At 39.1% G+C, this 27,700-nt stretch overlaps 1 protein-coding gene across 2 annotated transcripts in view; it reads right to left on the bottom strand.

Annotated features, from left to right (window-relative positions):
• The window catches only part of insc (INSC spindle orientation adaptor protein), a 287,717-nt gene that overhangs the window by 182,226 nt on the left and 77,791 nt on the right, over positions 1 to 27,700 (bottom strand). For both annotated transcript variants that reach the window (XM_087996161.1, XM_087996159.1), the window contains exons 2-4: positions 26,808 to 27,153; positions 16,161 to 16,213; positions 9,540 to 9,663 (exon numbers count right to left, since the gene is read on the bottom strand). In XM_087996161.1, the coding sequence (XP_087852287.1) occupies positions 9,540 to 9,663; positions 16,161 to 16,213; positions 26,808 to 27,153 (523 nt within the window). The remainder of the gene's footprint in view (positions 1 to 9,539; positions 9,664 to 16,160; positions 16,214 to 26,807; positions 27,154 to 27,700) is intronic.

Raw genomic sequence — 27,700 nt, forward strand, 5'->3', positions numbered from 1 at the left:
ACCATGTCAGATGGTGAAACTTGTATTTAATTTTGAAAATCTGGAATTGTCATTAAAGAAAATCATTTGTTTCACTAATGTGCTTTAGGGAAGAAAATCTGACATCTTTATCTAATCTGGCTGCTTCTGACTATAGACCCACAACAATGTGGTTGACTCTTGACTACGCTCTGGGTAATTATGGATGGGCAATAAATGTTGGTCTAGCCAGCGACACACATATCCAATGAACAAATAAAACAAAATTCAGCTGTTTAATCCCACTGGACACATCCAAACAATTCAGTTGTATGGAGACTAGCAACAGATTGGTTCAATGTTGGGTCAGAGCTCAGTAAGGACTATTCAAAATAAAAATCATTGTTAGGATCACTAAAAGAGATTAATGTTCTTAATTTTTCTGGTATTGGAAGATTTTAGGTTTTGCTGCACCTACATTTTCAGAAATAATTGTATATCAGTACATTATCAGTTCAGGACACTTTGAAAACTGACCTCTTCCATGTGGTGCAAAACCAGGCAAAAAGAGGGCAAAACAAAATGTGTGTGCACTTCTGATTTTAGGACAAGTGTACATTTTCCTGGAAATAATTGACACAGCACTATTTGACTGTTGAAAACTCATGGAAGGCTTCAGGTCATCAAGTCCCCATCAACCCTCCAAAGAGCAACCTATTCCCAACCCTATAACCCTGCATTCCAAATAGCCAATCCATCTAATCCATTTCAGACCCATGCAGACATGAGGAGAATGTGCAAATTCTACACAATTGCCCACAGCTAGAATGAAACCTGGGTCTTTGGTATTGTGAGGCAGCAGTGCTAACTATTGAGAACGACCACATACTCATTATGCCATGATCATGATCAAGTGTCATGATCTCTTCCATTAAGTGGAACCTTCATCCCTCTCACAAGTTTGTTGTCATGATCCTATACAAATTATATTCAAATATCACAGTGATACAAAGTTTGTAATTTCAGGAACATGAGTCTTTTGATGGTAACCATAGAAGAGCACATTCTGAACCCCTTCATTAGCTTCATTCAAAAGGAGGAGGCAAGTTAGGTCTGTGAACGAATCTCTGCTGTAAAAACAGCCAATAGAGCAAGCTTCCAGAGATTGACCTGCACCCGTGATCTCCTACAGCAAGAGGCACGATCACCAATAGAAAGGATTGTTGTCACTAGTTTAGGACATAGCAGTATCAGTTTATAAACCAGATATTAAATGAGGTATGGATAAAGAGAGAGAAGGTGTATGATTTCTATGGATTTTGAAGATTCCAGACATCATGAAGACAATGATGTTTGCTAATGGTTCAAGGATTAATGTTTTACAAACTCAGTCTGACTATTTTCAGCCATGCAGTCACCAGGTGACAGATGGAATAAACTGATTGAGACTGATGATTACAAGAACACAAGTTAATTCAGGTCTGAGAAGGAGACCTCAAGCCTATTCTTTAATAAATTAATTATTAATGTAAGTCAATTACATTAAACATATTTTGTTGTTATCAGCAATGAGAAGAAAATCGAAAAGCAAGCTTTGGTTTAGGATATTCTCAGTAACGTGAAGACCGAAGAAATTCCTATTAGAACATGCTGGGAGTCAGACAATGCATTTTCTGAACATTGTTGTTCCTAAAACGTTATAAAAGAATAGAAAACATTTAACAGAGTGTAAAGGCACTTCCTACAAAACATTCACATATAAATAACCCTGAGCTTTATCACCAAAAGTAACATTGACTATGTCATTATTGCAGCAAATAGATGTGTTGAATTAACAAGAAATAATTTCATTTTCTATTTTCTGGTGGAATTTCAAGATTTTACAATTAGATTATACACTGGATATATGATATTAGTCTCTTTAAAAATGGGCTTTACTCCTTAAATTCTGCTGTTAAAAATAGCAATGATGTAATATGCTTTTGGTCTAATAATTCCCATTTCCTATTTTATCTTGTCCGTGTCAATGCAAGACATTTTAAAAAAGGAAGTCGTTGCATTCCTAAAATATTAGAGAAGCTGGTTTAATCACTGAATCAATTATAATGAGGTGTGATATATTTATTTTTAATATAAAATGTTTTAGAAATTGAAAGTGGAATTTATGTTAGTATTTTGATAGGTTATCCTCTCTTGGGGATTGATTAGCTCAGTTAGCTGGATGGATGGTTTGCAATGCAGAGTGACGCGAACAACATGGTTTCAATCTTTCTACTCACCTGATGCATGGTGACCCTCAGGTTAAATTCATCACCAGTTATCTCTCCCTAATGAGAGAGCAGCCCTATGGTTCTCAGGGATACTGGCGAATTTAGGTTCCTCTCTAGTAGTGGGAGAAAGAGGAACCTCGATTATCCGAATACCAATTATCCGAAAATCGGATTATCGAAGCAGATCTCTCAAGGTCCCGATGGAAACATTACGTCAAAGACGTGTCTCCAACAGTGATTGTGTCTTTTGTTTACAGTGATTAAATAGGCACTGTCGCCAAATGACTGACTTCCCGCCCTCGCTCTCTCCCCACACTTTCACTGGAGTTTTATACAGGAGTGTACCCTAAACCCCCCTTCCCCAGATAATCTCTCCAACCTGTACAGGACAAAGGTGGAACCTGTCAAAATGTTGCAGTAAAAAGTTGTGTGTATGGCTGTGGCTGCATTTGTGCGTGTGAGTGCACTCGCATGCACTATTTGGAGACTTACCCCACAAAGGGCAACTGCAGCAGTCTTGTTGTTGGTGTCCAGTCCAGCTGCACCAGAGAAGGGGAGGGTGTGTATGGGGTGTCAGGCGGGGGAGGGGGGGGGCGGTGTTGGATGGGGTTGGGGGTGGGGGGGTGTTGTTGAACGGGGTTGAGGGTGTTGGGGCAGGGGTGGTATTGGATGGGGCGGGGGCAGCTTTGGGGGCGGCGGATCGATGTTGAACAGGGTTGGGGATGGGGGGTGTTAGGGGCAGGAGCGGTGTTGGACGGGGTTGGGGATGGGTGTGTTGGAGGCGATGTTGGACGGGACGGTGGGCGGTGTTGGGGGCGGGTGGTGTTGGACGGGGTTTGGGGCAGAGGGGTGTTGGGATCAGTGTTGGGGACGGGGGCGATTTTGGACTGGGTTGGGATGTGGGAGTTGTTGAGGGGAATGGTGTTGGACGGGTTTGGGACAGGAGGTGGTGTTGGGAGTGGGGGGGGGGGGGGGGGGGGGGGGGGGGCGGGCCTTGCGCGCTGTATGCTGCTGCAGTCTCCGGAATAAGGAGCAGAGTTTAATAACTCGGAGCCCCAGAGGAAAGGCATTAAATCAATTATCTGAATGAAATAGTGCCCATCACATTCAGATAATCGAGGATCCCCTGTAGATCACACAGAGTCATAGAGTTAACTCTTTGCTCCAACCTGTCCACGCCAACTAGACGTCCTAGTCTGACCTAGTCCCATTTGCCAGCATTTGGCCCATATCCTTCTAATCCATTCCTATTCATGTACCATCCAGTTGCCTTTTAAATGTTGTAATTGTATCCCCTTCCACCACCTCCTCTGGCAGCTCATTCCATACACACATCACTCTCTGCACGAAAAGGTTACCCTTCAGGTCCTTTTAAAATCATATTGATATTCAATATTAATCTATTCATTATAGCTCAGGATTTATATTGTTATTTAGTGTTACATAAATAATATTTAATTGGAAGAACATTTCAATTTATCCCTTTTTACATAGCCAATTCATTCAACTAACATTAACATTCAAAATGAAAAACTCTCATGTCACAAAGTCTCCAACAACTTCAAAAGGTAATACCATTTTATTAATGAACTCAGAAAGCTACTTTTCAAGAACACTGTGAGATGGGAATAGGGTCATTGTGCTCCCAATTTATGGTCTTGAACTTAACATTAAATTCCTACAAGTGATTCACCTACCCATTATTTCATTTAGCTCCTTCACAAGAGTAATCCAAACACCCTGCTGTGTCAGATAAGAGGTTTAATGATATATCTAGGACCCCGATGCACAAACAAAAGTAGGCATAAAGCACCCTAACTCCTACAATTGTCTCTATCCCATTAATATGAGTTTTAATGCATTAATGCCAAAAGTTTTTGTGTTCTTCCAAAACAGTGTGCCACATTGAACATAGTTAAAAATCACACAACACCAGGTTATAGTCCAACAGGTTTAATTGGAAGCACACTAGCTTTCGGAGCGACGCTCCTTCATCAGGTGATTGTGGAGGGCTTGATCGTAACACAGAATTTATAGCAAAAATTTGCAGTGTGATGTAACTGAAATTATACATTGAAAAATTGATTGTCTGTTAAGCCTTTCATCTGTTAGAATACAGTGATAGTTTCACTTCTTTCATGTGTAAATCACAAAACCCTTTTTTTTAAAGTTGCATTCTCAGCTTAGCTGTTAACAATGGTGATAGCTAGACAATATGTTGAAGGTGTTAGCCCCCTGTGTTCTCTGTCTATGACCTGATGTTTAGATTGATTCCAATCTAAAAAGTGAGATAACAGAGTTTTACATAAATTCATGCAGTTTTTGAGCTCAGAGTTCTCCATGAATGTATGTGGTTTTTGAGCAAAGTGCAATGTAACTCTGAAAGTACCAAAAAAAATCACCACACAAAATATATGTGTGCATGTGGGTCTTTGTCTGTCTGTGTGTGTGTGTGTCTGTCTGGGGTGGGGGTTGTGAGTGTGAGAAAGTGTGTGTGTGTGTAGTGAATGCAGAGTGTCTTAAGTCTGTAAGGGGGTGCATGTGTGGGAGTCTGTGTGTCTATAAGGGTGTGTGTGGGTGTCTGTGTGCGCGTCTGTGTGTACCTGTGTCCGTGTGTATGTGAGAGTGTGTGTGTGTAGGAATATCTGTGTGTGTGTGTGTAGTGCAATGGTGATCACCTGTAATGTGACATGAACCTACGACAACGGATAAATGGGCACCGCACAACAATCAACAGACAGGAGGGTTCCCTCCCAGTTGGGGAACACTTCAGTGGTCCAGGACATTCAGCCTCGGACCTTCGGGTGACCATCCTCCAAGGTGGACTTCGGGACAGGCAGCAAAGGAAAGTGGCCGAGCAGAGGCTGATAGCTAAGTTCGGTACCCATAGGGAGGGCCTCAACCGGGACCTTGGGTTCATGTCACATTACAGGTGATCACCATTGCACAACACACACACACAAACACACACACACACACACATATTCCTACACACACCACACTCTCACATACACACGGACACAGATACACACAGACGTGCACACAGACACCCACACACACCCTTATAGACACACAGACTCCCACACATGCACCCCCTCACAGACTTAAGACACTCTGCATTCACTACACACACACACACACACACTTTCTCACACTCACAACCCCCACCCCAGACAGACACACACACACACAGACAGACAAAGACCCACATGCACACATATATTTTGTGTGGTGAATTTTTTTGGTACTTTCAGAGTTACATTGCACTTTGCTCAAAAACCACATACATTCATGGAGAACTCTGAGCTCAAAAACTGCATGAATTTATGTAAAACTCTGTTATCTCACTTTTTAGATTGGAATCAATCTAAACATCAGGTCATAGACAGAGAACACAGGGGGCTAACACCTTCAACATATTGTCTAGCTATCACCATTGTTAACAGCTAAGCCGAGAATGCAACTTTAGAAAAAAGGGTTTTGTGATTTACACATGAAAGAAGTGAAACTATCACTGTATTCTAACAGATGAAAGGCTTAACAGACAATCAATTCTTCAATGTATAATTTCAGTTACATCACACTGCAAATTTTTGCTATAAATTCTGTGTTACGATCAAGCCCTCCACAATCACCTGATGAAGGAGCGTCGCTCCGAAAGCTAGTGTGCTTCCAATTAAACCTGTTGGACTATAACCTGGTGTTGTGTGATTTTTAACTTTGTACACCCCAGTCTAACACCGGCATCTCCGAATCATGACTACATTGAACATAGGTTTCCTGTTTCCATCTGCAATAAAAGAAGTCCATATCAAAGAGGATATCAGGTGGATGTGCAATTGTGTCATTTGTTCCATTGTCTGGCCAATGTTTAAATCAGGCCCTTTATATTTTAATATATCTAGAATGTTTTGCTACACAAAATTGTAAAATAACTAAGATGGATCGTTGAACATACTGTATAAAGTTATGTTCACCATCTGCTTTTTCAACCATCAATCCACTCCATGAGCAGCTTTACTTCCGTTATTTTATGTTGCCCTCTTATTTCTGTTATTGAAGTGGGTTTGTCTCTAATAGTCATTCATCAAAGTCAACCTGCTACTGTCTTGTCTCATGTCAAATTGCTCATTGAGTCACTAAGAAATAGACTCAGACCAACTGATTCATTCCTCAATGTATTCATTCCAACAATTTATTCAGACCTGGTCTATACTCTTCTTGTATTCGATGTAAAGTAATTAAATGACACATATATGACAATGAGAATAGTGAAATCAAGAAAAACTATTCATGTTAAGTTTAAAGGCGAAAACAGCAGGCTCAAGTTATAATAGACCACATTATAAGAGCACTAGGCTAATAATTTGGCAATGATGTATCAGTGAAATTCCTACAAATATAATGGAATGCAACCTGATTTTACAAAATAAATATTTGCTCCTGAATGAAAATAATGTTTTTGTATAGTCACAAGTAGTGTTTTTATATGGCGTATTATTATGGTCACCGAATTTATGGAGGAAGTATGAAGCAATTTCCTTCAATGTGCACATTCCATAGCAGGGGAACTAAGTTTTGTTTTTGTTCTTCTCAAAGTACATTAGTTGAGTGTTCAATGAATACTCTGGAGATGAAATGTCTTCTTGTCTTGCCCCTACTTTGATTGCTTTGTAATGAGACCAGAAAACATTGATCTGTTTCTGTGACGTAGATGTGCTGACATCGATTCCTATGCCCTGTATTGCTCCAGTGTGTTTGCTCCACTTATTTCTGTACAAATTGACATCAGCTGGAGATCAGAGAGGAGCTTTTTGCATGATTGTTTGGAAATAGAACAAATTGGAAAGCAAGTTCATAGGTACGTCAATCGTTTTCTGTTAGCTCATATTTGATGAGCAAAACAGGTTGGGGTAGAATTGACACGGATGTGGACTTTGGATACCCATGCAACCAAATGCTGACAGCTATCTGATGCTGATCCAATTCAGCTTGAGAATCAGGCCTCACCATTGTTCAGTCAGCAGCTTGTAGCACAATAAATGCTACAATAAATGTAGCACAAAAAATTCCTGAAGAAGGGCTTATGCCAGAAACGTCGATTCTCCTGCTCCTTTGATGCTGCCTGACCTGCTGCGCTTTTCCAGCAACACACTTTTAAGCACAATAAATGTACCACATAATATCAGAGATGCCCATGGGCTATGGACTGAGTCTGATTGCACGTCAATTGCATGCTACCCTACTGTATCCTGCATTGAAGAATGTTTGTATGTTATGATGAAACAACAATCCCCTGTAGGAGTCTGGTCACTAGCGATAGAATGCAATGTAGTAGAGTTTATTAGAAACTGTCTTGCTTGTCCACTCTTTAAATAAAATCTGTTAAACCAGATCCTGCACCTTTATCGACAACTCAATGTCTATCAAAACCATAGCAACAACTCGAAGGTGAATCCTTTGAAGAAGTACAAGCAAATTCCATAACCATCATCTCAATCATTGACATTCTAGACAGGTGGTTTACAAAATGAGGACTGTTGTAGACTGCCACTACAGGCAATAGGCTGCATTTACTCTAATTCAGTACATAGAGTTCCAAGCAAGCTACAGAATTCATTACTATATAACAATATGACGCAACCTACAATTGAGTTGAAAAATTCATAAGTTCACAGAGGATACTCTAAGTTGGAGGATAAACATTTGAACAACCTATTCATATCTTAATACTTTACACATATTGATTCACCTCATACTTGGTTGAGTTTGCAAACATATCAGTCAAAAGTATGATAGGTCATAGGTTATACATACCACAGACCATTCTCAAGTTGTCACCACCATCCAAGAAGATTGAGTAACAGCAGAAAAAAATGGCAAAGCAACATGATAAAGCAAAAGTGTTACTTTGTGGTGTCCAACACATAAATCACAACTAACTGATCAATCATGGAGATTCTGATGGTAGATCGCATCATGCACCCACACTCCCTCACCATGTGCACATCAAATGTCATAAAGCTACAAGATCTCTACTTCTGGAAACCATGTAACTAGAGAAAGTTTGGTCCTGATGTACTCTCATTGCTGAGTAAAGTAAATTATGTGGTGACATTGCAAGCAACTGAATAAGAAATATACTAGGAACTGATGTGTGGAGTCAGTTTGTTACAGTACCAGAGAAATACAAGGCTATTCAGCCTATTATGTCCATGCGGACTCTTTGTAAGAGTATCTCAGTTGGTCATGCTCCTTTGATTGTTCTGTGTAGATCAGCAGGTTTTTCTTTACACCACCTGTTTAATCATTAGGTTTATCCAATTGAAGAAGAATTGCAGAGAACTCTAGCATGCCCCACATTCAATATCTGAGCAACAGAAACCAGTCAGAGGCCCCAGAAACAATCTGGCTCTACAGAAATATCTGCCTGAAACCAACAAACCTTCCTTAGCTCCATCAAGTCCATAACAATACAACTTGTTCTGCTGCATCCTCAAACTGGCCTTTAGATTAATTATCCCTCATTTATAATTTCTTCTTTGATCTTATCAAGTAAATAGATTTTACCATTGTACAGGATTCAGTAAGGGCTTTAAAATTAATTTAACTGCATCTCTCAAAACAAAAATCTCTAAACAGCTATTGCTGCAAAAATTGAAGACATCGCTTGTCCAATTCTTCTTTAGTGAACTGACACCTTCTATTTTAAAGCTTTATTTCTCTGACTTTATTAAAACAAACATGAGTAATCCACAGAAATATCAATTCTTTAGGTGAGCTGGCATTGTCTAAAACTTACTACTTTAAATACCTTTGCTTTACAGCTTTAATCTTTAATAAGTAAAAATTAACTCTAAACTATTAACATTAACCATGAACTAGATATTTAAAACAACTTTCTATTCTTTGACATGTAAACATATCTTAGTACATTTCAATCAACTTTGCACAAAATCATATCTTCCAGATATTTTCAGCCTCAACTGAGTCATTACATAAACAAAATAGAAGTACCCACACATTATTGTGTTTTCTTCATGATTAAATGTGGCTAAGAATGGCTTTAAGACAGAGGGATCCTACAAGTAAAATTTATATTTTTAATTAAGTCCTTGAATTTATATTTAAATAATTTAAAGTTTTGATACTCATGCATATGTCCATTCCTGAGAATTAAGGGGGAGCAATTAATCTCACATTAATGATGAAGAATTGGCCTTCAAAAAGTGTTTTAACTGAATTGATCTACCTCTTCTACCAATTAAAAGAGTGCTATAAAAGTCCTATAATTTACAACATGATACTGACCTGTATTTCATGGGTTAACGCTAGTTCCACCATCTGACTGAATGACTGGCTAAATGATGTTAGGGTATCAACAATCTCAGTTTTCACAGAGGAAACTGTTGCTTCATCTTCATCATGCATACAGCTGTAGGGAAAGAACATGCAAAAGGTTAAATCACAATAATGGTACAAATGAAATTAACTTTTGGGAATAATCTTCAATATATCAGGAAGAATTACAAAAACTGTTTTAATAATACAAATATCACAATAATATTCTGGTACCAATGTTCACATTATTACAACAAAATCAACTCTACATATAGAATCTTACAGGAGACTGAATAATGTAGAATAGGCACCGTCAGTCCAAAGCTCCATGATTCCTGACATTTGCCCTGGATTTGGCCAACATAGGGAAATTGGTGACCTACTATGTGGGTAAGGTCCTGGATGTCTTGTAGGACAGGGTAGTGCTAAGATAGGATTACCTCTTGTCCCAGGACCAATAGTGGAGGCCACACAACATATCATGCCAGTCTGGTACAAAGTTGACAACTGGGGTAAAGCATCTAGAGAAATGTACAGTGCTGTAGAAAGATGGCTATGTAAGTGGAACTCTTCTTTCTAACACCACAAAGTCACCCAATCTATGTTACTGTAGTTATCTCCCACCAAGGTTCATGCACTACTACTCTCATAATTGCCTCTAACATCTTTCCCACTCTCCCTCACCCACGACAACCCAAATACCCTCTGTGCTGCCTTTTCATTCAGTACACTTCCCCATTTGACCCAATAGTAAGAACTGTGCCACTCTTACGACTGGATGTGGCACCATTATTCAAGAAAAGAACAAGAGGTAAACCAGAAAACTGCAGACAATCTACCACAGTGGTAGAGAAATTATTGAAGGGACAGAATTAATCTGCATTTGGAGAGGCAGGCATTAATCCAGTTAACATGGTTTTGTTTGGGAAAGGTCAAGTCTGGAAATGTGTTGCTGGAAAAGCGCAGCAGGTCAGGCAGCATCCAGGGAACAGGAGAATCGACGTTTCGGGCATAAGCCCTTCTTCAGGAAAGAAGCTCTGATCTCCAGCATCTGCAGACCTCACTTTCTCCTCAAAGGTCAAGTCTGACCAACTTGACTGAATATTTCAAAGAGGTGACTAGGTGTGTAGATGAGGGTAATGCATTCAACGTAATCTACTCAAGCTTCAGGAGGCCTTTTAATAAGATGCCACATGGGATCCTGGTCTCCAAGAAAAATTGGCTAATTTATTGCAGAACAGGCTGAGTGGCAGGAAATAGGGGGTGATGGATTTGGTGGCGGGAGATTGCTTTTGTGACTGGAAGCCTATTTGTAGTAGAGTTTTGTAGGGATCAGTATTGGTACCCTTGTTGTTTTTGATACATATATACAGTGCCCTCACATTACAGGAGCATTTTGATTGGTTGGCTAGATTGTCTGATTAGTGGCAAATGTGATTCAATCCAAATAATCGTCATGATTTGGAGATGGCAGTATTGGACTGGGGTGTACAAAATTAAAAAATCGCACAACACCAGGTTATAGTCCAACAGATTTAATTGGAAGCATTAGCTTTCGGAGCGCTGCTCCATCATCAGGTGGTTGTGGACCTGATGAACCACCTGATAAAGAAGCAGTGCTCTGAACGCTAGTGCTTCCAATTAGACCTGTTGGACTATAACCTGGTGTTGTGTGATTTTTAACTTTGTGCAATCCAGATAAATGTGAGGTGATGGATTTGGATAGGACAAAAAGGCAAGGGATTATATAATGAGTGGTAGATCCTTGAAAAATACCAAGGAACAGAGGGACCTTGGTGTGCATGTCCACCAGTCCCTTAAGGAAATGGGACAGATAGATAATGTGGCTAAAAAGGCAATTGGGAAAAGTGCCTTTATTAGTTAAGGCATTGAGTTAAAGAACAGAGAGATTTAAATAGAACTGTACCAAATGTTGATTAGGCCACACCTATAGTATCGTACATGTGTCTAGAATCACATTATAGGTGGCATGTGATTGCACTGGAGAGGGTACAAAAGAGATTTCCCAGGATTTGCATGGGCTGCAAAGTTTCAGTTGCGAAGAAAGTTTGGATAAACTAGGGTCATTTTCCTTGAAGCAGTGGAAACTGAAGGGGAACATGATTGAAATATAGAAAATTATAAAGGGCATTGATAGGGTAGACAGGAAGAATTTCCCCTTGATGGAGGAATCAATGACTAAGGGGCATAGTCATAAGGTAAAAAGGGAAGGTAAAGCTGCCATAGTCTTACCAGGCCATAGGGCTGCTCTCTCATTAGAGAGAGATGATGGTGATGGTTTAACTTGAGAGTCACCACACTGCAGGTAATGGGAGAGGCTGAGAAGCAGAGTCCTTCAGGGTAATCTCAGCTGGTGTGAGAATTGAACCCATACTGCTGATGTCACTCTTTATCAAAAAAACAATGTTCAGCCAACTCAGCTAACTGACTCCCATTTCTGATAAAGGGCAGGTGGTTTAAAGAGGATGAGAGGAATTGGAACTCACTGCCGGTAAGAGTGATAATTACTTTGATCAGAGAAGTTTTTGCTATGACAGGGTAGCATCCAGATTGATTGTAATCCTGGAGTTCAGGTAAGAGGTGAATAAATATAGGAGAGAAGGCAAAATCGGATGTAATGGTGTTACAGTTAAATAAAGGTAATTATGAGGGCATGAGAGAGGAACTGACGAAAATCGACTGGAAGCAGAGACTAGCAGGGAAGACAGTAGAGCAAAAATGGCAGGAGTTTGTGGATAAAATTGAGGACACTGTACAGAGGTTCATCCCCAAGAAGAGAAAGATTATCCAGGGAGGGATTAGACAGCCATGGCTGACAAAGGAAGTCAGGAAATCTATCAAAGAAAAAGAGAGATCCGATAAAGTGGCCAACAGCACTGGGAAATCAGAAGATTGGGAAGGCTACAAAAACAAACAGAGGATAACAAAGAGAGAAATAAGGAAGGAGAGGATCAAATATGAAGGTAGGCAAGCCAGTAATATTAGAAATGATAGTAAAAGTTTCTTTCAATACATAAGAAACAAATGACAGGCAAAAGTAGACATTGGGCTGCTTCAAACTGATGCTGGAAGGCTAGTGATGGGAGATAAGGAAATAGCAGGAGAACTTAATAAGTACTTTACATCAGTCTTCACAGTGGAAGACATGAGTAATATCCCAAGAATTAAAGGGAGTCAGGGGGCTGAGTTGACTATGGTTGCCATTACAAAAGAGAAAGTGCTAGAAAAGCTAAAAGGTCTTAAAATTGATAAATCTCCTGGCCCAGATGGGCTACATCCGAGAGTTCTGAGGGAGGTGGCTGAGGAAATAGCGGAGGCGTTGGTTGAGATCTTTCAAAAGTCACTGGAGTCAGGGAAAGTCCCAGATAATTGGAAGATCGCTGTTGTAACCCCCTTGTTCAAGAAAGGATCAAGACAAAAGATGGAAAATTATAGGCCAATTAGCCTAACCTCGGTTGTTGGTAAAATTCTAGAATCCATCATTAAGGATGAGGTTTCGAAATTCTTGGAAAAGCAGGGTCGGATTAGAACAAGTCAACATGGATTTAGTAAGGGGAGGTCGTGCCTGACAAACCTGTTGGAATTCTTTGAAGAGGTGACAAGTAGGTTAGACTGGGGAAACCCAGTGGATGTGATCTACCTAGACTTCCAAAAAGTCTTTGATAAGGTGCCACACGGGAGGCTGCTGAGCAAGGTGAGGGCCCATGGTGTTCGAGGTGAGCTACTGGTATGGATTGAGGATTGGCTGTCTGACAGAAGGCAGAGAGTTGGGATAAAAGGTTCTTTTTCGGAATGGCAGCCAGTGACAAGCGGTGTCCCACAGAGTTCAGTGTTGGGGCCACAGCTGTTCACATTATATATTAATCATCTGGATGAAGGGACTGGGGGCATTCTAGCGAAGTTTGCCGATGATACAAAGTTAGGTGGACAGGCAGGTAGTACTGAGGAAGTGGGGAGGCTGCAGAAGGATCGAGACAGTTTGGAAGAGTGGTCCAGGAAATGGCTGATGGAATTCAATGTGAGCAAATGCGAGGTCTTGCACTTTGGAAAAAAGAATACAAACATGGACTACTTTCTAAACAGTGAGAAAATTCGTAAAGCCAAAGTACAGAGGGATCTGGGAGTGCTAGTTGAGGATTCTCTAAAGGTAAATATGCAGGTTGAGTCCGTGATTAAGAAAGCGAATGCAATGGTGTCAATTATTTCAAGAGGGTTGGAATATAAAAGCACTGTTGTGCTACTGAGACTTTATAAAGCTCTGGTTAGGCCCCATTTGGAGTACTGTGTCCAGTTTTGGTCCCCACACCTCAGGAAGGACATACTGGCACTGGAGCGTGTCCAGCGGAGGTTCACACAGATGATCCCTGGAATGGTAGGTCTAACATATGAGGAACGGCTGAGGATCCTGGGATTGTATTCATTGGGGAGATCTAATAGAAACTTATAAGATAATACATGGCTTGGAGAGGGTTGACGCTAGGAAATTGTTTCCGTTAGGCGAGGAGACTAGGACCAGTGGACACAGCCTTAGAATTAGAGAGGGTCAATTCAGAACAGAAATGCGGAGACATTTCTTCAGCTAGAGAGTGGTGGGCCTGTGGAATTCATTGCCGCAGAGTGCAGTGGAGGCCGGGACGCTAAATGTCATCAAGGCAGAAATTGATAAATTCTTGATGTCACAAGGAATTAAGGGCTACAGGGAGAATGCGGATAAGTGGAGTTGAAATGTCCATCAGCCATGATTGAATGGCGGAGTGGACTCGATGAGCCAAATGGCCTTACTTCCGCTCCTATGTCTTATGGTCTTATATGACCAAAAAGTGTTCAAGAACTTTAGAGAGGAAAGGGAGGTTGGTGATGGGCCATTAGTTGACAAGAACTGTAGGTTGAAGACTTGCTTATTGAGAATGTGATATGGCAGGTTTAAAGAAGAGTAAGTCAATAGCTCAATTTTTAGGAAGTGGATTTTAGAAATGTATTTAGATATACATTTGTGACACCAAGGCATACAAGGCTATGGTCCAAATGTTGGAAAATGGGATTAGAATAGTTAGATGGCTCTTTATAAATGGCACAAACTTGATGGGCTGAAAGTTTCTTTTCTGTGCTGTCGACCTCGAAGACACTAGCCCTATAATATCAAGGTCAAAATCAGCTTTTCAACAATGTTGATATACAGTCACCATTGTAATTTTGCACTGTCTCAATGTCAGTAAAATTATGTATTCACAGATTTTCACAGAATGATCACAATACTATTGAAACATTTACTAAATTCTTCCTATATCAATTAGTAGATTCAGATAATTTCTATAATTTCCTGCATTTCAAATCAATTGTAAATAAGTTAAAAAGGTTGATCTGGTGTAAGAATAGCCTTGCTCTGTAGTAAAACAGGATTGCTGTAGGACTGTCACAAAGAAGGCTGGTCAAAATTATGATGTGTGTCTCGAGGGAGTTGGAATATATTTGGCTCAGTAAATTTTCATATCTGTGCCTTAAAGTTTTATTTCCCACTGATATTTTTCAGACCTGTAGATTTAAATGCTGGGTCAGATGTATAAAATTTGTAACATGTTTAAAATCTTGAAGGTTTTAGATAAATAAAGAGAAACTGATTGAAACAGCCAAAACACCGATGACCAGAGTGCACAGATGAAGGGGATTGGCCAAACAACCAGAGAAACATGAGGAAAAACCTTTTACAGAAACAACTAGTTAGAATTTGGAATAGAGTGCCTGGTAGAGTTGTCAATATAGATTCGGTATACTCTTCAAAAAGGAATAGATTAATAAATGTAGAAAAGATGCCAGGTTTTTGATAAAACAAAGGGAGTAGGACTAGTTGGATTATTTTGGAGGAACCAATTAGTTTTGATGAGCCTTTTAGATGATGATATGACTTCCTGTCTTGTTTCTGTCACCAGGATGTTTGTGGTGTCCATATCTCAGGAACCAATAAAAATTGAAAAATAAATCAATGTTTAAATCAGTAAGAGACCTTCCCTGGGATCAAGGACTCTGGAGATAGAAATCCCAAAATCCTGCACAAATTCCTCCTCCTCAACTTCTTCTGCATACTCTCACACCCCACCTTAACAATGTTGGAGCTTATCAGAATATGCAGCAAACATGTTGAAGTATAACACTTACTATAACATAGCTCTGGACACTGTAACAAGGTATAACAGTGGAGTGATTAGTGTCAATTCCAACTTTGGGAAAAAGTTCCAAATTTAAGCATTCATTAACAAACTAACAACTTATGGGTTCATGGACAAATCTTAGAATCCATTTTCAAATAAGTTAGTTTCAAAGGGCTCTATAGCTGCTCTCAATTTTATGGTAAACTTAAAACTTTGAATAAATCTGATAAATTTAATCAAAAAAGGTCATCTTCCAATTGTTGAATGAAGTTTAGGACTAGAACAATCATATTTTATTCAATTTGTATCAGAGATAGGAATATTAGTAGTGAATAACAAAGCAGAAGGATCATATTCGACATGTCAAACAATGACAGAGTTCAAACTAGAGATCTCAGTGGAAGCTCAGGAAGTCAAAATTTACCTCTCAGTTATTGTAGTCAGGTGACAGCACTTCTCTATTAAAATCGTTTCAAACTGCAGAGAAACAAAAACAAACACGTTACAATTGACATGCAGTAAAAGTATTGCCAGAACAACACAATATGTACAGCTATTTGCAGTTAAAGTCTCCTCGCATGTGTTGGTCTTTGAATATTTCATTGTTGTGTTTTGAGTAATGCTCATTATTAATTCAGCTAATCTAATATTGAAGACACAGAAATTGCAACATGCATAATCTGCAAAAGATATTGGTCTCAGTTTTGTTTCTTATTTGAAATAGATTAAGTTGTATGTCAGATATCATTGAGCATAATTTTATAAAATAATATCCATTGTCAAGACAATCTGGTTAAAAAATCAAAGTCAGACTGGGATGAATGTCTCCTTTCTCTGCTGACGGTAGGACTCTGTGAAATTCACTTATACAATTGCCAGCCCATTTCAAGCATGTAAGAATCTTCCATACAAATTATATTTAATTCAACATTGTATGGCACAAATTTGGCAGAGAAATTGTACAATGTGTTGCTTGAAAGAAAACATCACATTGAAACTACCACCATTTGCAATTATGGTTAAGACACATTTTGAGGATTGTAGACAATGAAAATAAATGACAATTAATTTGAATTCAATGTGAGAGTAGCGACAAGCTTTGTATAAAACATTGACATTTCTTCCAATGTGCCATCTAAGCCATGGCTACTTTGATCTTCAGACATCCACAGAATCCCTGTAAAGTCACACACACTGCACATGGATCAAAAAGGTTTCATTGTGACTTAAGTGTTCTTACGCAAGGAAACAGTCAATCTCCACAATTGATATAAACACAACTTAACAAAGGAAGTGAAGAAAATCAGCTTCTGACAATATTTGATAAGATACTGAAAAATGCATTTGTATGAATTTATGCGAAAAGACTTTATATGAATGTTAAAGAAGGAGATCAGACTTAATGGTGATGCCATCCATAGCTGAGCAGCAAGTCTACATTCACAGTCTAAGTTTATACACAAACAATTTCCACTTTGACAGGAAAGAAGAGACTGCTAACATTCATGAAGTTGTACCTGATCAACAATAGTGTCATTATAAGGCCAGGAGTAAAATAAAAGATAATTAGAAAAACATAAGCTTACAAAATAATTGCTACATTAAAACACTTTACAAAAGACTGTCCACACATAATGAGTCAGTGAAAGAATACAATACTATGAGCTTTGATGTAAATTTACTTCAAATTTTAACACCATGTTTGCTGCTTCATTAATGTTAAGTCATTCAGTTAATTAAACAGAACATTGAATCATTTTGTTCCTGCACACAATAAGTATCTTTGTCAGGCTTGAGATTACAGAAGTGTAAATGTGTTTTTAAACACTAATATTTTGTTCTTGTGGTAGAAAAATAATGATTGTGAACCTACTGAGTTGAAGTCTACAATGTCAACAACTGAATGTCTGACCTTCTGAGGCACATAATTATTTGGTTTTTTTTCTACCACAAGAACAGAATATTTATGTTTAAAAGCACATTTACACTTTTGTAATCTCAAGCCTGACAAAAAAACTACATTAAATTTCAGGCCAAAAGTAATTTTCAAGTAAGCCTTCAAGCTTTTATGTATGAGAGGAATTAAAAAAAATAAATACAATCTTATCAATTAATATCAGGTATTTAATTGCTCTTTTGGATCAAGAATTGATTTTCTCTGATTTTGAATTGTTAAGTATCACATTATAATTTTCAATATAATAATCAGCTGCATTAACCTTTCAAACAAGAAATGTACGTGACCACAATGGCAACTTGCAGTTAGATAGCCTCTTTATTCAGATTAAGTATCCCAAGGCATTATCAAACATAACTTAAAACTGAGCCATCTATGTCAATATTAGGACAGATGACCAGTAGCTTGATAAACCGAGGGTCTTAGAGGATGAGGAGAGTGTAGAGGTGGAGAACCTTGAGGAATTCCAAAGCTCGTGTCATAGAACCATAGACTCAGAGACGGAAACAGACCTTTCGGTCCAACTCATCCATGCCAACCAGATATCCCAACCCAATCTAGTCCCACCTGCCAGCACCTGGCCCATATCCCTCCAAACCCTTCCTATTCATATACCCATCCAGATGCCTTTTCAATGTTGCAATTGCACTAACCTCCACCACTTCCTCTGGCAGCTCATTTCATACACATACCACACACCGAGTGAAAAAGTCACCTCTTAGGTCTCTTTTATATCTCTCACCCTAAACCAATGACCTCTAGTTCTGGACTCCCCCGCCCCAGGGAAAAAAAACTGTCTATTTATCCAATCCATGCCCCTCATGAATTTATAAACCTCTATAAGGTCACCCCTCAGCCTCCGACGCTCCAGGGAAAACAGCCCCAGCCTATTCAACCTCTCCCTATAGCTCAAATCCTCCAACCCTGGCAACATCCTTGTAAATCTTTTCTGAACCCTTTCAAGTTTCACAATATCTTTCCGATAGGAAGGTGACCAGAAATGCATGCAATATTCCAACTGTGGCCTAACCAATGCCCTGTACAGCCGCAACATGACCTCCCAACTCCTGTACTCAATACTCTGACCAATAAAGGAAAGCATACCAAATGCCTTCTTCACTATCCTATCTACGTGCAACTCCATTTTCAAGGAGCTATGAACCTGCACTACAAGGTCTCTTTGTTCAGCAACACTCCAGAGGACCTTACCATTAAGTGTATAAGTCGTGCTAAGATTTGCTTTCCCAAAATGCAGCACCTCACATTTATCTAAATTAAACTCCATCTACCACTCCTCAGCCCATTGGCTCTTGAGTTACAAAAAGAGTATGATAAAATTTGTGAATAAAGGAATGATGCAAAATTAAATTCAAGACATCAGAAGAAAACATGGCCATCAAAAATATTCAATAAAAGATATTGAGTAGTTGGTGAGACTGACAAAAATCCAGGAGTTATAGATGTTGTGTTTAACACATGCTGTCATTGCAAATCAATAATCAATGATGCTAACAATCCAAATACTAAATTGTTTCAGTTGTAAGATTGAGGCCATTGTGCTGATATAACTATCATTATTTGTATCCTAGACATCCAAGACACATCACAGAAAATTAGAAAACCTATTTGTAACAATAGAACTGATTCTAGACTCCTTAACTCTGAATGGAAATGAATAAAACAAGCACAATAACAAAATTAAATCTGGAACACTATTTCAAGTTGAATAATGATGCAGGCAATAAGTTAACAGCAGGCCAGTTCATGACTAGTGTCAGGAAGTACTTAATCAAGAAGAGTCTAATCAATACTCATAATTGTTTTCTGACTAGGATGGTAGTGACAAGATCACTAAATCACTCAATAATCATCTGACATTCTTTAATTCACAAATATATTTCAAATCTCATATCTCGGTTGCTCAAAAGTCTTTAATAATATTATTCTTTAAATATCGTCTTCAATCAAACATGGAGCATTCATTTTCAGCTGTCATAACTGATCTATTTTTAACCAAAAGTATCCATCAATTATTGTTATTTAATCTATGAAATTGGTTAAAAAAAAAACCTAGAAATGGGAGATAGCTGTTGAGGCAGTGCAGGTTGGGGATGCGTGTTGAGATCACGTGGAAACCTAGCTGCAGCTAGCTTACCTGAATTGCCTGGCAAGTTGAATTTTCCTGAGGCAATTGTCCAAATTTTGGTACCCTCCAACAAAGACACCAGCTCTGAACTACAGTCAGCCAGTCAGAGGATTTCCAATCACTTGAAGTCTTCTATAACCTTGGGTAACTACTGAAGCCTCTTCAATTACTTTCTGATCTCTGTTATCCCCACACCTCTAACCAATTTCCATCAATTCTGATTATCCCCCAATCTCCCCTCCACAAAAACACAATGACTTGACATTCCTTGACCAGCAATAAACCCTCCACAATATCCTGCATACAACCTCGGACACAATATTTGCCCCTAACCCAAACTTTTGACCTACTCTGAGAACTTTCCCACTTAGCTGCCATTCCACCAACTGCTCTATGCTGCTAAAGGTAAGAAGTCACAAAATCTGCAGGGAGAACTCACCTAAATGTGAATGCCATTGTTTTTGTCCAATCAGGATCAAGAACAACATTTGGAAACGCTGGACCAAATATAAACTTGGGGCTCGTTGTTGCAGTGTCTGCTTCAGGAGGTTTGCCTGCCATAACATGTCTGATCAGGTTGAATAGAAAATGTCTATAAAGTTGAATGGTACAGCTCAGCCTAATCTCATTCTCTTACTCTCAGACCTGAGTTTTACTTCCGGTTGATGGTCTACTGTCACAGTGATGCTAGGAGCAAAAATGTAGCTTTCAACCTGCATCTTTGGCTTCCAGCATCAGACTTCAGTAAAACATATTAAATGTCAAATAACATGCATCAGTTGCTCCTTCACTTCATAAGCTTTAAAATATTGTGACTATTTACTTCAAATTTATGACTAGCCTTCCTTGTTAGATAACCAAGTGGGGTCACAAATCTGTGTATTAATTAATTAATTTAAACACAATGCAATGCAATACACTTCCAGATGAAATAGTCCTGCTTATCGCATTGTATGCATAAAACCCATAATAATGCCCATCTTATTTAATTCCTCTTTTGTAAAATTGTTAATTCGTTCCTATCTTTCAAATCAACAAAGACTAAATTGTTATGGAGGTGCAAAATTAGATCATGCAGTGAGTTGATAATACTGAGTTTCTTTTGCAATAATCAATTGTAAAGTATACTTGCAGTCTGCTACAAATCTGTTTCATGTGACTGATGGAGACCAGCTTTACTTCCAGAGAACCTGACCTGCACAGAAAGACAAACTTTGGAAAGATTATATCCTCGCGTCTGCAAGTGTTCAAGACACACTCAGACTATCTCCATCTGCTTGTTAACATGGTCCAATGTTCTATTCCTCCACGCCTTTCTGAGACAAGAGCTTGCCTGTCTCTTTTCCAAACAATTTAAAAATCTTTGTATTCACTTTATTTACTACCAAGTGCAAATTAAGTTGTTGTTTCAACCAGGATCTGATTCCAAGTTTGAGCATTCATGGTGAAACAGATACATCCATAAACTGATCAGCTTTCTCACATTCAAACCTCCATCTTAATTCTCCAGCTAGTGTAGCCAAAGTTTAATTAACCCCAATTAACCCCAAATGTATGAAAACTGTGTGCAGGCTAATTGAAATGGTAGTAGCAGGCAGTATACTGCTAAGCACATTGCTGGATGACTGGATGCCTCAGCAGGAGGGTCTCCCAACACCTTGAGCAGCTATTACCACTTTAAAATGTATTTACCTCATAATGGCTGGCGCAGGAAGTGTATCTGGAAGAGACGTTGAGCATTAGGAGTGAAATGGCAAAGTGTAATAAGCGTGCTCCAAGGTTCCTTGACACAGACTGAAGGTCTTGGTGCAGGGAATAAATTGAGATGAGTAGTCCTCTTCCCACACAGGCAAAGAAGCCCTCCAGAACTTCTTTTTAATTTATTCACTTGATATGGCATCACTGGCTAGGCAGCATTTAATACACATCCCAAATTACCCAGAGGGCAGTTAAATGTCAACCACATTGCTCTGAGTCACATGTAGGTTAGACCAAGTCAAGACAGCAGTTTTTTCCCCTAAAGGACATTAGCAAACCAGGTGGGTTTTTTTCCTGGTAATTGACAATGGTTTCATGGTCATCATTAAATGCTTCGGAGATGCCGGTGTTGGACTGGGGTGTACAAAGTTAAAAATCACACAACACCAGGTTATAGTCCAACAGGTTTAATTGGAAGCACACTAGCTTTCGGAGCGACGCTCCTTCATCAGGTGATTGTGGAGGGCTCGATCGTAACACAGAATTTATAGCAAAAATTTGCAGTGTGATGTAACTGAAATTATACATTGAAGAATTGATTGTCTGTTAAGCCTTTCATCTGTTAGAATACAGTGATAGTTTCACTTCTTTCATGTGTAAATCACAAAACCCTTTTTTTTAAAGTTGCATTCTCGGCTTAGCTGTTAACAATGGTGATAGCTAGACAATATGTTGAAGGTGTTAGCCCCCTGTGTTCTCTGTCTATGACCAGATGTTTAGATTGATTCCAATCTAAAAAGTGAGCTAACAGAGTTTTACATAAATTCATGCAGTTTTTGAGCTCAGAGTTCTCCATGAATGTATGTGGTTTTTGAGCAAAGTGCAATATAACTCTGAAAGTACCAAAAAAATTCACCACACAAAATATATGTGTGCATGTGGGTCTTTGTCTGTCTGTGTGTGTGTGTCTGTCTGGGGTGGGGGTTGTGAGTGTGAGCAAGTGTGTGTGTGTGTGTGAAAGACATACAGAAGTCAACGGAACAAAAAGCCATTGCTATCAATAAGCAATCAAGCATTGATGACTGGGATGTAGTGCAGGAAGAAGTTTAATGATCTCACATGAATAGCCAAAATCAGCAAACAAATTGTCAAATAATTTTGTTTTCAAACTGAACCATCATTCTCACATACTGCTTTACTCATCACAGCATTTCACTAACCAAGCAACATTATCAAGCACCAAATATATAATACTTCATCTTGCCTTAATTAGAGTTATTGTGTCATACAGCATAGAAACAAGCCCTTCAGCCTGGCTCGTCCATGTTGACCACGTTTTCTATTCTGACCTGGACCCATTTGCTTGCATTTGGCCCATATCCCACTAAAGCTTTCCTTTGCATGTATCTGTCCAAGTGTCTTTTAAATGTTGTAATTGTACCCACCATTTCATCTGGCAACTCATTCCATATACACTTAGCACTGCTGCAAATCCCACACACCTTGATGTTATCGTGCATGTGCTGCCAGCTATTTAACTATGACAGCCACATCAATCAAACATATTGCATCGCTGTCAGACATTCCTTTCTTTTGTTAGACAAGTTAATGCAAGACTTGAGGAAGCTGTTTTAATCAGCAAGGGATAGTTATTGTTACATGTCCATAACGTGATAAAAGAGACAGTGTCAGTCATCAGTAGACTGGCTAAAATTTTAATATGAATTCATCTGTCCAGATAAGTGGAGGCCAAATTTTTGAGGCATTTCACCAAATTTATTTTCACTATATCCATGATGATTGTGCAGCTAAGCTCCCTGCTCTATCTTCTCTCATTCCATCCTTTGAGTGGAAACTTTCTCAGTTGACTACTGAGATCATAGTCACATCTCAACAAAACTCAGATATTCATTAAACCCTATCTCTATGTCTTCCTCAACAAGCATATTTCTCAGTTTCCAGTATTGTTAACTGAAAGCACTTTCATAATATTTTGATGGAAAACTATAAACCTGAAAATATCACCAATTCTACCATCTTCTGCAAAGTCTGTTGTTCACAGATTCAGCCTCACAGTTCTCCCAGCCCTGGTTATTGCAAGATGTAGAGAAAGGTCTGTTGGCTGACCTCAAATTATACATTCAACAGCTGAAATGACGAAAGGAGGATTAGTAACATCACCCCAGATTTTATAGCTGTCTCTGAGCCTATACATCAGTTTCAAGACCAGACTTGTTCATCAAGAGATATCATTTTGGCTTGACTGTAATTCAATGGTCTCATCTTGCTGTACTCTTTCACAATATCATCTGTTGAAAAGATCATTTGACAGTGACACATAGCTAAATAGTGAAGTTGTATCATTGAACAAGAGCTGATGGATTTTCACTGTTCACTTTCGTAAGCAATATAATTGTTTTTTACTTTTTCATGCTGTATTCTCAAACATAGAACGAAGGGATGAATGAATCACATGGTGAAATGCCAAGTATTTGTTCACCTTTTCAAAACACCCATAAAAAGTCCATGAATTAGTCAGAAATGTTTGCTCACATTCTGTCTAGCAATGGAATGACTGTCGGGATTACTTTACTACAAACCAAGAAAGCTGGTCAAAGTTTAAGAATTTTCTGGGTTGTCATGAAAAAATGTAGGATATTAATCATGTGCTTCATTATGACTGAGGGACCTTCTGCATTTGGGAGAAAGTGATGACTGCAGATGCTGGAGCTCAGAGTCAAGAGTGTGTTGCTGGCAAAGCACAGCAAGTCAGGCAGAATCCGAGGAGCAGGAGAATCAAAATTTTTGGCATAAGCCCTTCATCAGGAATGAGGCTTTTGGATCGGGGCTGAGAGATAAATGGGAGGGGATGGGATTGGGGGGGAAGGTAGCTGGGAAAGCGATAGGTGGATGACGGTGATGGAGAAGGTGATATGTCGGGGGGCAGTGATGGGCAGTTCCAGAAGATGGTGCCGAGTTGGAGGCTTGGGAACTGGAAAATTGTGGGGGGAGGGGAAATGAGGAAGCTATTGCAATCCACAGTTGTTGAAAGCCATGATAGTGATCATGGGTTTGGAAGGTGTTGTCTAAGGGATATTTAGGGAAATTTCTGCAGGTTTTTTTTAAGATAGTACACACTGCTACACTCTTGACCTTCTGCATTTGCAGAGTTTATTGTACTCTATGATTTGATATAGTCTGTAAGATCTCAATACACTCAGTCTGACAATTAATGGTTGGAGGACCAGTGTAGTTGCTGAAGAGAGTTGAGGGCTTTGGTACTTTCACCATATCTTCAATGGCTGTATGTGGTAATTCTTCATAACAGCAGTGTGTCACAGAAAGTGGAATAAGAGCAGATGAAGAATTCTGCTCACCCTTGTCTGGAAGTAAGTCAGGAGCTTGGGGCACTGTATCAATAACTGGAAAGGATTTTACTCTTGAAAGGCAAAATTATAATTCAGGATAAATATCTCCTTTGAAGAGATTGTTTAGATTTGGATGCATCCAGCCAGCAATATGCATTAGCCGTCAAGAAGCAACTTCGATACAGAACAAAAAGAACCTGAGAAATATTCCCCTTTCCTGAAATGAATGACTGTTTTGAACAGGAACTGGTACATGGTTTAATTATCAGTCTCTTTTTCAAAATCAGAAACAAATTCCCTCACAGTATCTACTGCTAACACTACAGGGATGTCACACTTATGATTTTGAGAAATGCAAGATTGTGTCACATTTATCCATTAGTGCTTCACATCATCCTCTAGTTGTGATCAGCGAATATGTACACACAATAACAAAATATTATGCATGCTGAAAGGCTAAAATAAAAGCAGAAACATCTGGAAAAACACAGCAGGTTTTGCAAAAAGGGGAAGACGGAGTCAATATTTCAGGTTAATGAGGTTTTCCCAAACCTGCAAATGCATTTCACCAAAAGAGCTAAATACAAATGATGGTCACTTTGGTTAATATAGCGGGGAGATTTTCTGAAGTCAGGAGAAGATTCCTTAACTTGATTACCAGCATTGGGTTCCCATATACATTTAAATATGTTTAGGTGCTGATTCCTCCAGCAAATATAGCTGGTCTGAAGATGGTGGGGTGGTTTAAGGGAGGGCCTGTTAAGTTTTTCACATTCCTCAATAACAACATTTTCCCTGGGTTTATTTTAAATTCATTCATGGGACCTGGGCATAGCTGACTTGCCAGCATTTATTGCCCATCTGCAGTTACCCTTGGTGGTGAACTGCCTTCTTGAACTGTTGCAGTCCATGTGCTGTAGGTAAACCCACAGTGCAATGAGGGAGGAAGCTCTATGACTTTTACTCAGTGACTTTGAAGGAACAGCGATGTATTTCCAAGTTGGGATAGTGAGTGATTTGTCTTGTCCTTCAAGATAGTAGTGATCATGGGTTTGGAAGGTGTTGTCTAAGGGATATTGAGGGAAATTTTTGCAGTTTTTTTGAAGATTGTACATACTGCTATGACTGAGCATTGATGGTCCAGGGAGTGGAAACTTGTGGATATGGTGCCAATCAAGGAATCTGCTTGCCCTGGATAATGTCAAGCTTTAAGTGTTGTTGGAGCTGCAGTCATAGGCAAATTCCATCTCACTCCTGACCTGTGTCTAATAGATGGTAGACAGACTTTGGTCAAGTTAGGAAGTGAGTTACTCACCACAGTATTCCTAGCCTCTGACCTGCTCTTGTGGCCACTGTAGTTATGTGGTGAATTCAGTTGAATTTCTGGTAAATGATAACCCCCAAGATGTTCATAGTATGGGATTCAGAGATGGCAACATTAGTGAATGTCAAAGGATAGTGGTTAGAGTGTCTTTGATTGTAAATGGTCATTGCCCAGCATTTCTGCTGCGTGAATGCTACTTGCCACTTGTCAGCCTAAGTCTGAATATTGTCCAGATCTTGTTGCGTTTGAACATGGACTGCAAGAATAGAGGAGTTGTGAACAACACCCAATATTGTGCAGTCATTGATGAAAATCCCTACTTCTGACCCTATGATGAAGGGGAGATCATTGATGAAACAGCTGTGTCAGTGGTCCTCGTAAGTTTAACGATTGTGTCATTATTATGATTAACCTTACTTTCCAGAACTATAGAGCTTCACACTGCAACTGCACAATGAAATATCTAAAAATAATTAATCTATTGTTCCGGAATTATAACTACATTAGATGACATTAGAATTGCACTATTTTATTTCCAATATGGTAATTCAGAATAAAGTTGAATCAATCAACATTACCTGTTGTATCTCCACTGAAGCATTCCTAGTGTAACTGTTGTATTCACTTATCAGTGACCTGACATGACAGTTCAGCCTCACTGCAGTGCAGTGAATCCATTGCCACCTGTTTTTTTCAAGCTTGTAGAAAATATTGGACAGTTCTGTGGTTATTGTCCACGCTCTCTTCAATAGTGTCTGCAAGCTGTCTTGTAAATTTTGTTGAGATGTTATGACTAGTTCATTGAGTCCATCACCATCCACACTGATGGGCTTTGACTGAAGTATGCACATGCATTCACATTCTGCCATCAATCTCAAGTCGTCCATCCAACGCTGTACAGAATCCATCTGTATCAAATGCATGCTAGAAAAAGAATATCATGAAGTTATATTAAAAAAACTAAATTAATACTGACACCGTGATAGTCTTTTTTTGTGTTTCTAAATCCAACACTGCCCAACACCTCCTCTGAATTGCATTGGTGGACTAATGATAAGTTCATCAAACACCAGTATCTTTTGAACTGATTATGCTTCAATTCTTTGACAATAGATCATCATTCTGGATGATTTTGTTAATCTTCAGAATTTGTGCCACTGTCATTCCATGACTCACCTGTAAAATCAAGGAAGTTTACATGCAAGCCCATTTCAGTATTCCATGCTGTTACACTAAACACAAGTTACCTTTGTCTTTTTAATGGTGTGAAAGAAAGGAACAAGTTCATGAAAACTAGATTCTTCGCAATGGTACATACATACTCAGCATATGTGGCACTGGCATGCATGGAAACGACAGGGATCCTATTACCAAGCATGCAGCTCATCTTTAATGCAGGTCATGTCTTCACTCTATATTGCAAAATACATCGGAGGACATTATCTGCAGGACATCACTGACTAATCAACTA

Source organism: Chiloscyllium plagiosum, unplaced genomic scaffold (assembly GCF_037043375.1).
Source record: "Chiloscyllium plagiosum isolate Xiang-an unplaced genomic scaffold, Cpla_swu_hap1 HiC_scaffold_18, whole genome shotgun sequence".
Classification (NCBI taxonomy): Eukaryota; Metazoa; Chordata; class Chondrichthyes; order Orectolobiformes; family Hemiscylliidae; genus Chiloscyllium; species Chiloscyllium plagiosum.